Genomic DNA, 16,589 nt, shown 5'->3' on the forward strand with positions numbered 1-16,589 from the left:
AGCGTACAGCTTCTGGGTCATGTGGCCAGCATGACGAAGCCGCTTCTGGCGAACCAGAGCAGCGCACGGAAATGCCGTTTACCTTCCTGCAGGAGTGGTACCTATTTATCTACTTGCACTTTGGCGTGCTTTCAAACTGCTAGGTTACGCATCCACAAATTTGGGAAGGAGAACCTGAGACTCTGCTTCGACCCTACCCAGCCCCTTCATTCATTGATTCATTGATTCATTCAATAATAATAATAATAATAATTTATTATTTATACCCCGCCCATCTGGCTGGGTTCCCCAGTCACTCTGGGCGGCTTCCAACAAAACACTAAAATACAATAATTTATAAAACATTAAAAGCTTCCCTAAACAGGGCTGCCTTCAGATGTCTTCTCAAAGTTTGGTAGTTATTTTTCTCTTTGACATCTGGTGGGAGGGCGTTCCACAGGGCAGGTGCCACCACCGAGAAGGCCCGCTGTCTGGTTCCCTGCAACCTCACTTCTTGCAGCGAGGGAACCGCCAGAAGGCCCTCGGCGCTGGACCTCAGTGTCCAGGCTGAACGATGGGGGTGGAGACGCTCCTTCAGGTATACAGGACTGAGGCCATTTAGAGCTTTAAAGGTCAGCACCAACACTTTGAATTGTGCTCGGAAATGTACTGGGAGCCAATGTAGGTCTTTAAAGACCGGTGTTATGTCGTCTCGGCGTCCACTCCCAGTCACCAGTCTAGCTGCTGCATTCTGGATTAGTTACAGTTTCTGGGTCACCTTCAAAGGTAGCCCACATAGAGTGCATTGCAGTAGTCCAAGCGAGAGATAACCAGAGCATGCACCACTCTGGCAAGACAGTCCGCGGGCAGGTACGGTTTCAGCCTGCATACCAGATGGAGCTGGGAGACAGCTGCCCTGGACGCAGAATTGACCTGCGCCTCCATGGACAGCTGTGAGTCCAGAATGACTCCCAGGCTGCGCACCTGGTCCTTCAGGGGCACAGTTACCCCATTCAGGACCAGAGAGTCCTCCACACCTGCCCGCCTCCTGTCCCCCCAAAACACTACTTCTGTCTTGTCAGGATTCAACCTCAATCTGGTAGCCACCATCCATCCTCCAACTTCCTCCAGACACTCACACAGGACCTTCACCGCCTTCACTGGTTCTGATTTAAAAGAGAGGTAGAGCTGGGTATCATCTGCATACTGATGAACACCCAGTCCAAACCCCCTGATGATCTCTCCCAGAGGCTGCATGTAGATGTTGAAAAGCATGGGGGAGAGGACAGAACCCTGAGGCACCCCACAAGTGAGAGCCCAGGGGTCTGAACACTCATCCCCCACCACCACTTTCTCAACATGGCCCAGGAGGAAGGAGCGGAACCACTGTATGACAGTGCCCCCAGCTCCCAGCCCCTCTAGACGGTCCAGAAGGATGTTATGGTCGATAGTGTCAAAAGCTGCTGAGAGATCCAGCAGAACTAGGACATTAATGCGTCCACTTGTGTAGTGGCAAATTAATTACATTAATGCGTCCACTTGTGTAGAGTCCCATGGCCCCTCACAGCCATGTCCCTTCTAAGATTAGACAGCTTTTTCAGACTGTACAATAAACTTACAGTTATGCAATAATAATAATCAGCAACACCTTGCAACCAGCGTTCAAAACTCCCATTGTTCTAGGCGCATTTTGTGACAGGGAATTTAATGAGCGCAAGCAGTTTCTGAGCTCTGGGCTCAGCAGTGTGCCTAAGATTTCAAATTAAAACTGCAGAGCGGAAGGAAAGGAGGACCTTTTTCTGCCTCCCCACTTCCAGCTACTCTCTGAAGACTGGAGAGGAGACCCTCATAAGCATATTTTGGGGGGCGGCCAGGGGAAGGACTACTAGACCATGTGAAAAATGAACATAATCTTTTAGCTGCAGTTCATTCATTTTCAGCACTGTATTCCTGTTATTAAAAAAAAGCCCATCTAAACATTCCGTTGTGCCCATAACCTAGGTTTAAGGTACCATTTAGCTCCTAGCTTTTGGGTGGCATTGTGGGTTAAACCACAAAGCCTAGGGCTTGCCGATCAGAAGGTTGGCGGTTCGAATCCCTGCGACGGGGTGAGCTCCCGTTGCTCGGTCCCTGCTCCTGCCAACCTAGCAGTTTGAAAGCATGTCAAAGTGCAAGTAGATAAATAGGTACCATTCCGGTGGGAAGGTAAACGGCGTTTCCGTGCGCTGCTCTGGTTCGCCAGAAGCGGCTTAGTCATGCTGGCCACATGATCCGGAAGCTGTATACCGGCTCCCTTGGCCAATAAAGCGAGATGAGCGCCGCAACCCCAGAGTCGGTCACGACTGGACCTAATGGTCAGGGGCCCCTTTACCTTTACCTTCATATCTCAGTTTCAAACACTGCTAGCAATGATCAGTTTCAGCTAGTTCTACTATTTTCTTTGTACAGTGGTGCCTCGCAAGACGAAATTAATCCGTTCTGCGAGTCTCTTCGTCTAGCGGTTTTTTCGTCTTGCGAAGCACCCCTATTAGCGGATTAGCGGATTAGCGCTATTACCGGCTTAGCGGCTATTAGCGGCTTAGCGGTTATTAGCGGCTTAGCGGCTAAGCGGCTTAGAAAAAGGGGGGGGGAGGGGAAAGACTCGCAAGACGTTTTCATCTTGCGAAGCAAGCCCATAGGGAAATTCGTCTTGCGTAGCACCTCAAAAGACGGAAAACTCTTTCGTCTAGCAAGTTTTTCGTCTTGCGAGGCATTCGTCTTGCGGGGCACCACTGTATGTACTTGGGCAGGTGATTTGGAGTGCTCAGATATCTTCTTTCCAAGTGACCTAAGCTGTGTTTGCTGTGAAGTTTCATTGTTATCTAATAGAACCTGTCTCTTGAAACAGAAGCACCTTGCGTTTTCAGTGCTCCTAAATGCTTACCTTTGGAGCAGACCTCTGGGAAATTTGACTTCTTGTTTTGACCCATAAATCCTTGTGCAGCTCAGGACCCCAATACCTCAAGGACCCCAATGCTTCTCCCCCTAGGAACTGTCCCAGACCCTGCAATTATCATCTGAGGCCCTTCTTCATGAGAAGTCCGGAGGGTGGCACCACCGGAAAGGGCCAATTCTGTGGTGGCTCCCTGCTCTCTCTCTCACAGAGACTCACATGGCGTCATCAGCGCGCCAGGCAAAATCACTTCTTTTCTGCCAGGCCTGTGGCTTTTAATTATCTGGATTGTCTTTTAGATTTATAAATTTATTAGATCGTAATGGTGATGATTATCATCGCTCTGCCCTGGGCTGAATTTGCAGCGCTCACAGAAACTCCCCTCGTATTTCTTGCAGCCATTTGCCGGCCGGGTTGTCACGAAACTCATGGAACCTGTGAGGAGCCTGGAGAATGCAAGTATGTACAGCTGAGTGTGGATGAATGGCGCAGCTTACCGGAAAAATAAGAAATCGAGATAACAAACTTTTTATTAAAAAAAAGAATGGAAATGGTTTATTGAATATTTGCAGACAAATTGTAAAACAGATAAGAACATTGGCAGGATTATTGTACTAACCTGCAGTTTCGCAAGAGTATATATTTAAAGCAGATGAATAAATGAACAAATTGAGTTAGTTTGGATATGCAGAAGATATTAAAAATAAATTTAAGGATCCGCAGAAAGAGGGGGAAGGAACTCAAGTTTTGAAATGTTAAAATGGCTGAAAAATTACTGAAATGTATAAACCTGAAAATCGTAAAAAAAGAAGAAGTGATCTACAGATGAAGGGCGGTATAGAAATTTAATAAAAAATAATAATACAAATCCTGCGTTGTAGATCGTATTGGCCACAAACCAAAAACAACAATTCAGCTGGGGGAGGAGTGATTAAAAAGAGAGGCTTTCAAAAGCACAGGTGCCTGTCTCACAGGGACAGAGGTCTCTAATGTGGGTGACACCACAATGAAGGCCCTGCTCCCACTGGCTACGTGGCACTGCCAGGCTGGCCCCCTCAGCTGAGCTCAGGCACCAGGTGGGGCTATTGAGGCGAGGGCAAGGTGGTCTCTTAAAATAACCTGGTCCTGAGTTGTTTAGTGCTTTATAGACGTACGAGAAGACTTTAGACTTGGCCCATTAGGACAGGGGCAGCCCATGCCATTCCTTTCAAAAACGGCTACCTATGAATTTAAGTTGTCAGTCCCTTCAGGATTTCCCACATGTTTCTGGACACAACACTACGACCCCACTTTAAACAGTCACGCCTTCCTTCCCCCAAATAATTTTGGGAGCGGTAGTTTGATAAGGGTGCTGAAAATTGCCGGGAGACCCCTATTCCCTTCACGGAGCTATGGTTCCCAGTGTGGCTCAACACACCCTGGGAACAGTAGTAGCGATGGCTTCCCCCTTCCAAAGAATTATGGGACTTGTAGTTTGTCAAGGGCGCTGAGAGTTGCCAGGAGGCCCCAGTTCCCCTCACGGACCCACGGCTCCCAGAGTGGTTTAACCACCAACCAATAATAACCCCTCTTTCCCACAGTACTCTGGGAATTGCGGCACTGTGAGAGGAATAGAGGGGGTCTGCTAACATCTCTCAGCACCCTTAACCAACTACACTTCCCAGCATTCTTTGGGAGAAGCCATGTGTGTTTAAAGTGGTATTATAGTGCTTTAAATAAGGGATGCGGGTGGAGCTGTGGGTTAAACCACAGAGCCTAGGACTTGCCGATCAGAAGGTTGGCGGTTCAAATCCCCACGATGGGGTGAGCTCCCATTGCTCGGTCCCTGCTCCTGCCAACCTAGCAGTTCGAAAGCACACCAGTGCAAGTAGATAAATAGGTACCGCTCCAGCGGGAAGGTAAACGGCGTTTCCATGCGCTGCTCTGGTTCGGCAGAAGCGGCTTAGTCATGCTGGCCACATGACCCGGAAGCTGTACGCCGGCTCCCTCGGCCAATAAAGCGAGATGAGCGCCACAACCCCAGAGTCGGTCACGACGGGACCTAATGGTCAGGGGTCCCTTTAACTTTACCTTAGTGCTTTAAATGTGCCGTGTGGATGTAGCCTGTTGAAATCAGGGGCCATTAATTTCAGTGGGTTTTCTCTGCATAAAATTGGATTGCACAGCCCTGCAAGGTCCATAATGTTTGGGAACTGGGTTACCTCTCCCCTTTTCCTGCTTCCCAAATTCTCCCCTCGCCACCAAGCAGCCAATTTCCTGGCCGGCCCCGGCAAGTGGAAGCCCGGCAGCTCCCCTCCAACGCCGGGGCAATGGCCTAGGGCAGGAAACAGCCAGCCAAGCCCCGCTGGGAGGAGAAGGAAGTTCTGGGTCCCGGCCAGGAAAAATGATGTCACCCTTGGATCCCAGGGCCGATAAGGATGGGGTGCAGCACGGATTGCGGTTACGAGGAGGCCCAGCCCCTGATTGAGAAGGCTGGGCAGGGGCCAGGATCTTGACCGGCTGCCCAGTGCGATGGCCCCGGTGGGGCAAGAAGGCTTTTTTGGCAAGCTGGGGGGGGAGCCAAGCCGAGCAACGGCTGCGTCGAAGATAGCTAAATGGGGTTTCCGTGGAACGCAGAAAGTTCCCGATGCCACATTTACACATAGCTGTCAACGTTTCCCTTTTTTAAGGGAAATTCCCTTATTCCGAATAGGTTTCCTCGCAAGAAAAGGGAAAAGTTGACAGCTATGCATTTACACCATCCGTTTCCAAGCGCTGTGACCCTCCTCTAGACAGCCACGCCTTCCCCCAGGGGATCCTGGGAGTTGTAGTTTGTTCAGGGTGCTGAGAGTGGTTAGGAGATCCAGGTTCCCACACACACAGAGAGCTACAATTCCCAGAGTTCCCTGGGAAGAAGGATTGGTAATAATAATAATAATAATAATAATAATAATAATAATAATAATAATTTATTATTTATACCCCGCCCATCTGGCTGAGTTGTCAAACCGCTCTGGGAATTGTAGCTTTGTGAGGGGAATGGGGTGTGTATGTGTCTCCTAACACCTCTCAGCGCCCTGGACAGGCGATGGCCCTCACAATTCCTTAGGGTGTTGTCGCTGTTCTGCACTGGCGTAGGAGGTAGAAGTCCCGCCATGTTGCTTGGAAAGAGCCTGATTTTTCCTATCACCCTTTTGAAGTCGTCTTAGCTAGTGCCCATCACCACGTTGTGGCGGTGAGCCCCAGAGGTTAACACCACGCCTGTTCATTGTGTAACTCCAGTGTCATTGTCAGTGTCATTGTGTAACTCCAATGACTTCTAGAGTTAGGAAAAGGGGAGGAAGAAACGTCTCTGTCTCTCCTCCTCTCCGTGCAATTCCTTAATACGATAAGTATCTGCCATTTCTTCCCCTGTTCCACATGGCATGTGTTGTTGTTGTTGTTGTTAATTATACAGTGGTACCTCTGGTTGCGAACGGGATCTGTTCCGGAGGCCCATTCACAACATGAAAAGAGTACAACCCACAGCGGCACGTCTGCGCATGCGCAGGTTGTGATTTGCCGCTTCTGCGCATGCGCATGACGTCATTTTGTGTGTCTGCGCATGCGCGAGCGGCGAAACCCGTAAATAAACCTTTCCGGTATTTCCGGGTCGCCATGGGGCGTAACCTGAAAGAACGTAACATGAAGTGGACATGTTCGCAACATGAAAAGAGTGCAACCCGCAGCAGTGCATCTGTGCATGCGCGTGACGTCATTTTGCGCGTCTGCACATGCGCGAGCGGCGAAACCCAGAAGTAACCCTTTCCGGTACTTCTGGGTCGCCACGGGGTTTAACCTGAAAGAACGTAACTAGAAGCAAACATAACATGGGGTATGACTGTATAGGAATTTGCTGACATGCTCTGTAATTTGTATATTTGTTTCCCCCACAGTGCTCTGTATTTTTATGTTTTGAATGTTTGTTGTAAGCTGCTTTGGGCACAGCTGCCCAAAAGCAGTAAACTCCACCCATCTTCTATTATTAATTAATGCCATCACTGCATGATGAGGACAAAAGAGCAGTCCCTTGCCCTGAGGCACTTACAGTCTAAAATTTGACACGGGGAAGACCGCAGATGGAAGGGGTGTGAAATTGATGTAAACGAGGAATAATAATAAGAATTTATTATTTATACTCTGCCCATCTGGCTGGGTTTCCCCAGCCACTCTGGGCGGCTTCCAACAAAATATTAAAATACAACGGTCTGTTAAACATTAAAATCTTCCCTAAGCAGGGCTGCCTTCAGATGTCTTCGGAAAGTCTGGTAGTTGTTTTTCTAGAACATAGCTGTCTATTCGGTTGCCCGTGCCAGGGGGTTGTGCCAGAGGACTTAACTCAAAACAGTAGATTCTGAGGGACTTGGAGGGAGAGAGAGAGAGAGGGAGAAATGGCACCAGCCAGTCCATTCTGGGAGGCAGTTCCTAGGGTTTGCCGATCAGAAGGTCGGTGGTTCGAATCCCCGCGACGGGGTGAGCTCCCGTTGCTCGGTCCCTGCTCCTGCCAACCTAGCAGTTCGAAAGCACGTCAAAGTGCAAGTAGATAAATAGGTACCGCTCTGGCGGGAAGGTGAACAGTGTTTCTGTGCTCTGCTCTGGTTCTCCAGAAGCGGCTTAGTCATGCTGGCCACATGACCCGGAAGCTGTACGCCGGCTCCCTCGGCCAGTAAAGCGAGATGAGCGCCGCAGCCCCAGAGTCGGTCACAACTGGACCTAACGGTCAGGGGTCCCTTTACCTTTACACTGGTATCCCAGAAATAGTGCTTCAGGTTAAGAACTTTGCTTCAGGATGAGAACAGAAATAGTGCTCTGGCAGCGCGGTGGCAGCGGGAGGCCCCATTAGCTAAAGTGGTGCTTCTTGTTAAGAACAGTTTCAGGTTAAGTACGGACCTCCGGAACGAATTAAGTACTTAACCCGAGGTACCACTGTATTTTAAAAAAAGATGCTCTCAGGTGAGACTAGCATTATACATTTAAAACGATGAAGCCAGTAACTGCGTGACGAGGCCATCTCAAGCTGGCTGGCTGGCTCACATCTCCCGCTCATAACCACTGTGCTGCACCAGCTCTGAGCTTTCCCCTTCTTCCTCGCAGGTGCCACTACGGGTGGACCGGTCAACTCTGCGACGAGTGCATTCTTTTCCCAGGCTGTGTTCATGGCAGCTGCACCGAGCCTTGGAAGTGTGACTGCGAGACCAACTGGGGGGGCATCCTCTGCGACAAAGGTGAGCCCCCCCCCCCACTTGGAGCATCCTCAGTAGAGGCTTGGCTTCTGCTGGAAATTGGCCAGTCTGGAATTTTCTCCAGGCTACTCTATGACTCAAGTTGAACCCAACCTCTGGGGTTCTTCGTCATTGCTTTTCATGTTCTACTGACAGGGTCCTTTGTCTTAAATTGTTTTGTGTTGCGCCTGGAAATTGGTCACTAAATTTGTCTCCAGTAAGCCAGGTGATGGTAAGCCAGAGAAGGGAACAGAGTCAGGCCCAAACAGGTAGATACATCAATACATACATACATACATACATACATACATACATAATTTTATTTGAATGCCGCCTTTGCACAGTTCAAACCATGCTCAAGGCAGCTTACAATATCAAAAAATACGTAAAAACAACATTACAAAATTGGTCATAAACAATACATAAAATATTAAACAAATACTCAACCAAACTGAACAATTTCCACATAAACCACAATAAGATCTATATACTAAAGATACAAAAAAACCCCAACAATAAATACTTCTAAGACCCAGAGAGGTCAAGATCCTGCAGCTTCTGCGGCAACACATTGCGAAGTTTTTATTCCCACGGATAAGAGAGTTGCCATTTTCTCTGCTGGATGGGCCTCTTCCATTTTTCTTTGTACCTCTGATGAGCCAGGAAGCAGAGATCCATTTGCAGAGCGGCAAGGTTAAATGGAAGTTTCTTCTCTTTAGTTTTTGCTAAACTAATTATGCAACACAGCAGCCAAACCATGACAATCCCTAGTGTGATGTACACCCAGATATGTGTGTGTCCTGAACCTGAAACAGGTATATTAAGGAAGAATTGAAGCACGCAGAAGAATTGCTGATAAACAAGCTGGTACTCTCCATCAAATCCTTCATAAATGTTATTGATAGCAAGGCCGCTGTCAGATATATAGAAGTGCCCTTCATACGTGCCAATAGACTGGGGATACTTAGTACATCAAAGCACAATATGGGACACAGGTGCGCTGAGGGTTAAACCACAGAGCCTAGGACTTGCCAGTCAGAAGGTCGGCAGTTCGAATCCCCGCAACGGGGTGAGCTCCCGTTGCTCGGTCCCTGCTCCTGCCAACCTAGCAGTTCGAAAGCACGTCAAAGTGCAAGTAGATAAATAGGTACCGCTCCAGCGGGAAGGTAAACGGCGTTTCTGTGCGCTGCTCTGGTTCGCCAGAAGCGGCTTAGTCATGCTGGCCACATGACCCGGAAGCTGTACGCCGGCTCCCTTGGCCAGTAAAGCGAGATGAGCGCCACAACCCCAGAGTCAGCCACGACTGGACCTAATGGTCAGGGGTCCCTTTACCTTTACAGCGATGATGATGATAATAATAATAATAATAATAATAATAATAATAATAATAATAATTTATTATTTGTACCCCGCCCATCTGGCTGGGTTTCCTCAGCTACTCTGGGCGGCTTCCAACAAAGATAAAAATACATTAAAATGTCACATATTAAAAACGTCCCTGAACAGGACTGCCTTCAGATGTTTTCTAAATGTCAGGTAGTTGTTTATCTCTTTGACATCTGATAGGAGGGCGTTCCACAGGGCGGGAGCCACTACCGAGAAGGCCCTCTGCCTGGTTCCCTGTAGCTTTGCTTCCTGCAATGAGGGAACCGCCAGAAGGCCCTCGGCGCTGGACCTCATGATGGAAAGATGCAAACTCACTGGAACCAAGGAATCACCTGAGCTTTCCTCCCTGCCCAGATCTGAACTACTGCGGGTCTCACCGTCCGTGCAAAAACGGCGGCACTTGTGCAAACAACGAGCCGAACGAGTACGAGTGCCTTTGTCCTGATGGATTCCACGGCCGGAACTGCGAGGAAGGTGAGTGGCGACTCGAAATGTCGGGCGAGAAAAGGCCCTCCAGGACAGTTGCCTCCCAGGGTCTCTCCCATAATCCTTTGCAATGCTGTACAGTGTTCAGGGCAGGGACAACTATTTTGGTGTGCTACAGGTATAGTCCTCCCAATGCTTTGGAGTGCAACTCCCATCGGCCGCAGCCGGTCAGGGATGATGTAGTCCATCTTCAGGGCACCTCATTGGCCACTTCCTCCCCCCCCCCCCCCACTTATATATTGTTATTAATTGAAGTCCATGATATCATACACAATCTTAAATACACGTACAAAGAAAAGGTAATAGTGATGATGATGATGATAATAATAATAATAATAACAACCTTAAATAATTATACAGTCATATCTAGGGATGCGGGTGGCGCTATGGGTTAAACCACAGAGCCTAGGACTTGCCGATCAGAAGGTTGGTGGTTCGAATCCCCGCAACGGGGTGAGCTCCTGTTGCTCGGTCCCTGCTCCTGCCAACCTAGCAGTTCGAAAGCACACCAGTGCAAGTAGATAAATAGGTAGCGCTCCGGCGGGAAGGTAAATGGCGTTTCCATGCGCTGCTCTGGCTCGCCAGAAGCGGCTTAGTCATGCTGGCCACATGACCCGGAAGCTGTACGCCGGCTCCCTCGGCCAATAAAGCGAGATGAGTGCCGCAACCCCAGAGTTAGTCATGACTGGACCTAATTGTCAGGGGACCCTTTACCTTTATCTTGGGTTACAGGCACTTAAGGTTGCGTTTTTTCAGGTTACGGATTGCCGAAACCCAGAAGTACCGGAATGGGTTACTTCCGGGTTTCAGCGATTGCGCATGCGCAGAAGTGCTAAATCAGGCTTTGCGCATGCGCAGAAGAGCCGAATCGCAACCCGCGTGTGTGCACATGCGCAACTGTGGCTTGCGAATGCTGTGGCTTGCGAATGTGCATCCTGCACGGATCACGTTCGGAACCCAAGCGTCCACTGTACCGTTAAATATTGATTTAAATTTGTACTTTTACGTGCTCTTTTCTAACTAAACAAAAATAAACCAAAGTAGAATCAAATAAACTAAACTAGCAAAGTGGTTGGGTGTCAGAGTTGAATATGGGTAGCAGAGGTCCTTTTCCCACTCAGCCAGCGAGCTAACTGAATGAGGTGTCCCCATTTGTTATAAAGCACATTTCTAATCTCCCCATCATCATAAAAGCCTCAGGGCAGGGATGTGATACAAATCGCACTTCCCAAAATATATGAACCACAAAACAATCAAAGGAACAAACAAAAGAGGATCAGTACAGCAGGCATCTTAAAATTACCAAAAAACAAACAAACCTCCTTGTAGAATACACAGCTTACTTTCTGACTGAAATACTGGTTCCTTGTTAGCACCCAAGGAAACAAAGTGCTCTAACTGGGAGCTATATATAAACTTATTTCCAAATATACTAATGTCGTTTATTTATTTTTTATATCTTTCGTAAAACTCATATACCACTTGATTCTGTGAAAAAACCTCCAACCTAGGAGTCACCTGACTTATAAGTAGGCCTAGAATGTTTATTTGACTAATCAGGTAATCAGTTTAAATTTTCACCTTCTAAGAAATAAATATTAACCGCAAAAAGAGGTGCCCCCACTTCCTATCTATGCCATCTTCAGCTCTGTGGAGAAAGTTTGAGCTAGAAACATGGTACATAAAATATAATCTTGCAATGCATTCTACTTGGTGGGGTCGCTTGTATATCTGGGTTGTCCTTGGCTCCCAAAAAAGATGATTAATTTTTAGCTGCAGCCAGGAAGTGCCTTTGCTTTTTGGGATGGGACAAAATCCCCTCCTTTTCCCCCTCCTTGCTTCAGAAATGTTTTCTCAGCTGTGCGATGCGAGGGACTGGAAATCAGAAGCCGGTCTGTTAGCAGAGAACTGGGCGGAATGATAGCCTGGGCATGGAAAATGACTCCACTCTTTGCTCCAGGAGGAGAGGCAGAGGTCATAAAGGGAGGAGGGTTCTTTTTCCAATCCAGGCTGGGAGAAGAGACCTGTGTCTCCCTCGTCCATTTTGCGCCAGCTCTGAAAATTGGGTGGGATACAGAGGTCAAGGTGGGGGCTTGGAGAAGCTGGGAGGGTTCGCTTCCTGAGCCACCTGCCTGCACTGGCAGAGGAAGAGGAGGGCGGGGGGAGCACACCGCCCCCGGTGGCGCGATCCCGGTGGGGTGCCATCGCGGCTGCCGTCCCTGCCCGCGTTGGGTGCCTCGCCCCCACAGGCGTCGTGCCACGCCCCCAGGACACGTGCCACACCCCTGAGACACGTGCCAGCCCCGCCCCTCCCTGCTCTCTGCCCCCCCCCCAATGCTGGAGCATGAAGCTCTGCCACTGCCTGCCTGAACGCCTTTGGCAGAGTGAAGATACGATACGATACAATAATCTTTATTGTCATTGTCCTATACAGAACAATCTACATCAGACACTCAGAAACCAACAAGCCTGCTATCCCATCTATCCCAGCCTGGTTAGCCCCCTAATACCCCATAATTGAATACAATATACTCCCATAGAGACTACCTTAAAGGCAAAGGGACCCCTGACCATTAGGTCCAGTCGTGGCTGACTCTGGGGTTGCGGCGCTCATCTTGCTTTACTGGCTAAGGGAGCCGGCGTACAGCTTCCGGGTCATGTGGCCAGCATGACTAAGCCGCTTCTGGTGAACCAGAGCAGCGCACGGAAACGCCGTTTACCTTCCCGCCGGAGCGGTACCTATTTATCTACTTGCACTTTGACGTGCTTTCAAACTGCTAGGTTGGCAGGAGCAGGGACCGAGCAACCGTTGCGGGGATTCGAACCGCCGACCTCCTGATTGGCAAGTCCTAGGCTCTGTGGTTTAACCTACAGCGCCACCCGCGTCCCAGAGACTACCTTACACTGTATTTAAAACCAAAATCGCACTTGAATAGAAACTGTTTCTCTGGATAATTTCCAGGCGAATAGAGGAACTGCATGAGAGTGGGGTCTTTTTTTTTTTTTAATGCCCAACCCATGGCGGCCGTAAGCATGAAGGGGAGGACCAGCTAGTAGACCTTACTGTGGACTAGCAGCTATGGGGCAGGCCTGTTTGCAAAGCAGCCTTGTGCCTTCTCTTTCCCGTGTTTCCCCGATTCCAGCTACCCTTCCGTTACCCGTTGCCGAATTAACTTGCACTCCCAAGCTCTGTGCTAACGGTGGAACGTGCCTCAACACCTCACCTGGTTTCCGCTGCGTGTGCCCCCCAGGATGGAGCGGGGAGTTGTGTCAGCACGGTAAGTGGCTTCTTGTTTTTGTTGTTGTTTATTCGTTTAGTCGTGTCCGACTCTTTGTGACCCCCTGGACCAGAGCACGCCAGGCACTCCTGTCTTCCACTGCCTCCCGCAGTTTGGTCAGACTCATGTTTGTAGCTTCTAGAACACTGTCCAACCATCTCGTCCTCTGTCGTCCCCTTCTCCTTGTGCCCTCCATCTTTCCCAACATCAGGGTCTTTTCCAGGGAGTCTTCTCTTCTCATGAGGGGGCCAAAGTATTGGAGCCTCAGCCTCAGGATCTGTCCTTCCAGTGAGCACTCAGGGCTGATTTCCTTCAGAATGGATCAGTTTGATCTTTTTGCAGTCCATGGGACTCTCAAGAGTCTCCTCCAGCACCATAATTCAAAAGCATCAATTCTTTGGCGATCAGCCTTCTTTATGGTCCAGCTCTCACTTCCATACATCACTACTGGGAAAACCATAGCTTTTGCTATACGGACCTTTGTTGGCAAGGTGATGTCTCTGTCTAGGTTTGTCATTGCTTTTCTCCCAAGAAGCAGGCGTCTTTTAATTTTGTGGCTGCTGTCACCATCTACAGTGATCATGGAGCCCAAGAAAGGAAAAAGTGGCTTCTAGCTTGGAGGAAATTGGGAAGGTGTGGGGGAGAAAGAGAAGTCAGTGATAATGTTTGGTCCCACACAATGGCTGTTCTCTGCCTCCACGGCTGGACGCAGCAATCCTTTTGAGTACCAATTCCTGGAAACCCCAGGAAGGGAGAGGGTCTTGTGTTCGAATCCTGAGTGTGGGATCCTCACAGGCATCTGGTTGGCCGCTGTGAGAACAGAATGCTGGATTAGATGAGCCATCGGCCGGATCCAGCAAACACTTCTTAGGTTCTTTTTTTAAAAAATTCAGTTTTTTAAAAATAATATTGTTTATACTTAAACATAATCATTTTTACACAATTATGGGGGTGCAGACTCCCCCCATGCTTCCCAAAATACTGTATTGTTCCGTGTATGAGACTTGGTTCCCTCCCAAAAAATAATGTCAAAAATTAGGGGGTGTCTTATACTCTGGGCCATCTCCTCCCATTTTCTTAAATCTTAGTCCCCCCAAATAGGGGGCATCTTATACATGGGGGCTTCTTATAGATGGAAAAATACAGTACATCTCTCCCCCCCCTTTACTGCATCTAATTTCATTTATCCAACTTTGTTTACATCCATTTTTAACCTTTACCAAATTACATTACAAGTGCTATAATAATCCTGCTAACGTTTTTAGTAGTTACTCCTTAACGTAATCTATAAAATTATGCCATTCTTTATTAAATTTATTATCACCTTGGTGTCTGATCTTCCCGGTCATTTCTGCCATTTCTGCGTAGTCCATCATCTTTATTATCCATTCTTCTTTAGTTGGAGTTCTCTCTTCCTTCCATCATTTTCTTAGGTTCTTATGACTCTTCAGAGCTCTCCCTCTCCCTCTCCCTCTCCCTCTCCCTCTCCCTCTCCCTCTCCCTCTCCCTCTCCCTCTCCCTCTGCCCCTTACCTCTGTTCTGCCAGGCAAAGTGTGTCCTCTTAGAGCTGTGGGGAACCTCATGCGATTTCCATAGCTCTGTTGTGGTTTAGTCGTGTCCGACTCTTTGTGACCCCCTGGACCAGAGCAGCCAGGCACTCCTGTCTTCCACTGCCTCCTGCAGTTTGGTCAAACTCATGCTGGTCTCTTCGAGAACATTGTCCCACCATCTCGTCCTCTGTCGTCCCCTTCTCTGTGTGCCCTCCATCTTTCCCAACATCAGGGTCTTTTCCAGGGAATCTTCTCTTCTCATGAGGTGGCCAAAGTCTTGGATCCTCAGCTTCAGGATCTGTCCTTCCAGTGAGCACTCAGGGCTGATTTCCTTCAGAATGGAGAGGTTTGATCTTCTTGCAGTCCATGGGACTCTCAAGAGTCTCCTCCAGCACCAGAATTCAAAAGCATCAATTCTTCGGCGATCAGCCTTCTTTATGGTCCAGCTCTCACTTCCATACATCACTACTGGGAATACAATAGCTTTTACTATACGGACCTTTGTTGGCAAGGTGATGTCTCTGCTTTTTAAGATGCTGTCTAGGTTTGTCATTGCTTTTCTCCCAAGAAAAGCAAGTGTCTTTTAATTTCGTGGCTGCTGTCACCAATGCGATGTTTGCTTTTACCAATCTTAACAGTCTTAAGATCTTAAGGGCATTTAAAAAAATAAACAAATGACAGTGTTTACTTACGAGGAAGGAAATAGAGTGTTAGCACTCTCACTTGCATACTTTGGCAACAGATGTAAAGATTTTCAAAGGTGGAAATGCACAAATTTCTGCTTTGGTAGAAGTTGTCGAGGAGGGATGCGTATGATGTGTGTGAGCACTCAGCTTTGCAAATTTTAAATCTGAATGGAAAATGCTTATTAAACGTCAATCTTTTACTGGGTTCAGACCGTTTAATAGATGGGCATGAATTTTAGAAGACCGAGCTTACTTAATCATTTATTCCGCATGCCTAATTTTTATGTGAGTTCAATTTTTTCACCAAGTAGAAAGGGAACCTCAAATGGATGAATAAGTGTTTCCTATTTTCCCTCGCTTTTTCCTTCTTTGGTGTTTTTCTTACTTTTATTTTCTCCCCTATTGAGGTTCTGACCCAAGTTATGCAAAATTCGACTTTGCATCGAGTTAATTTTGCTGATAGACTATATGCATTAAAACTCTGTATATGCCAACTGGATGTTTACGAAATAAATAAAATAAAAATAAAATGTTGATGTTTCAAACATCAGTACCTGCAGCTAATGGGATGACCTCCTCCCCCTTTTTATGGGGGGGAAGGACTGATGAGTTTTGGGGACACACATGGATGCTTAAAAATGAGACACAGTCCAAAGATAGGCCCCAGAAATTCTAAACTTCATCAAAAATATAGGCTACTTTTTAAAGTGCAAAGGTGTCAGAGGTTTTTTGGATTTCAGATTCGGGGAATTGGGCTGCCCAAGGTGTTTCCAAAGGAGACAAAGAAAGACAGCTGAAGTTTGGGAACTTCAAAGCTGCAGTAAATGCTAAACTGGTATTAATTCATTCCAGTGGAATAGCCATGTTTGGGCTATTGCAGCAAAACCAACAAAAAACAAGCCAACTGAGACCTCCCCCCAGCTGTTTTGGACTACAGCGCCCATCAGCCCCAGTGCAGGATGGGAGTTGTAGTTCAGAGCAGCCGGAGGACACCCGATTGGTGATGGCTGAGCTGGACTGACAAGTCTTTTGCGAAAATACATTGCATGGTT

At 48.0% G+C, this 16,589-nt stretch overlaps 1 protein-coding gene across 1 annotated transcript in view; it reads left to right on the top strand.

Annotated features, from left to right (window-relative positions):
- The window catches only part of LOC307223371 (uncharacterized protein), a gene marked incomplete at its 5' end in the record, with an annotated part of 58,482 nt that overhangs the window by 25,540 nt on the left and 16,353 nt on the right, over positions 1–16,589 (top strand). The window contains 4 exons of the mRNA XM_079989339.1: positions 3,310–3,370; positions 8,024–8,154; positions 9,892–10,011; positions 13,167–13,301. Coding sequence (XP_079845465.1) covers positions 3,310–3,370; positions 8,024–8,154; positions 9,892–10,011; positions 13,167–13,301 — 447 coding nt within the window. The remainder of the gene's footprint in view (positions 1–3,309; positions 3,371–8,023; positions 8,155–9,891; positions 10,012–13,166; positions 13,302–16,589) is intronic.

This window comes from Podarcis cretensis (genome assembly GCF_951804945.1).
Source record: "Podarcis cretensis genome assembly, chromosome: 8".
Classification (NCBI taxonomy): domain Eukaryota; kingdom Metazoa; phylum Chordata; class Lepidosauria; order Squamata; family Lacertidae; genus Podarcis; species Podarcis cretensis.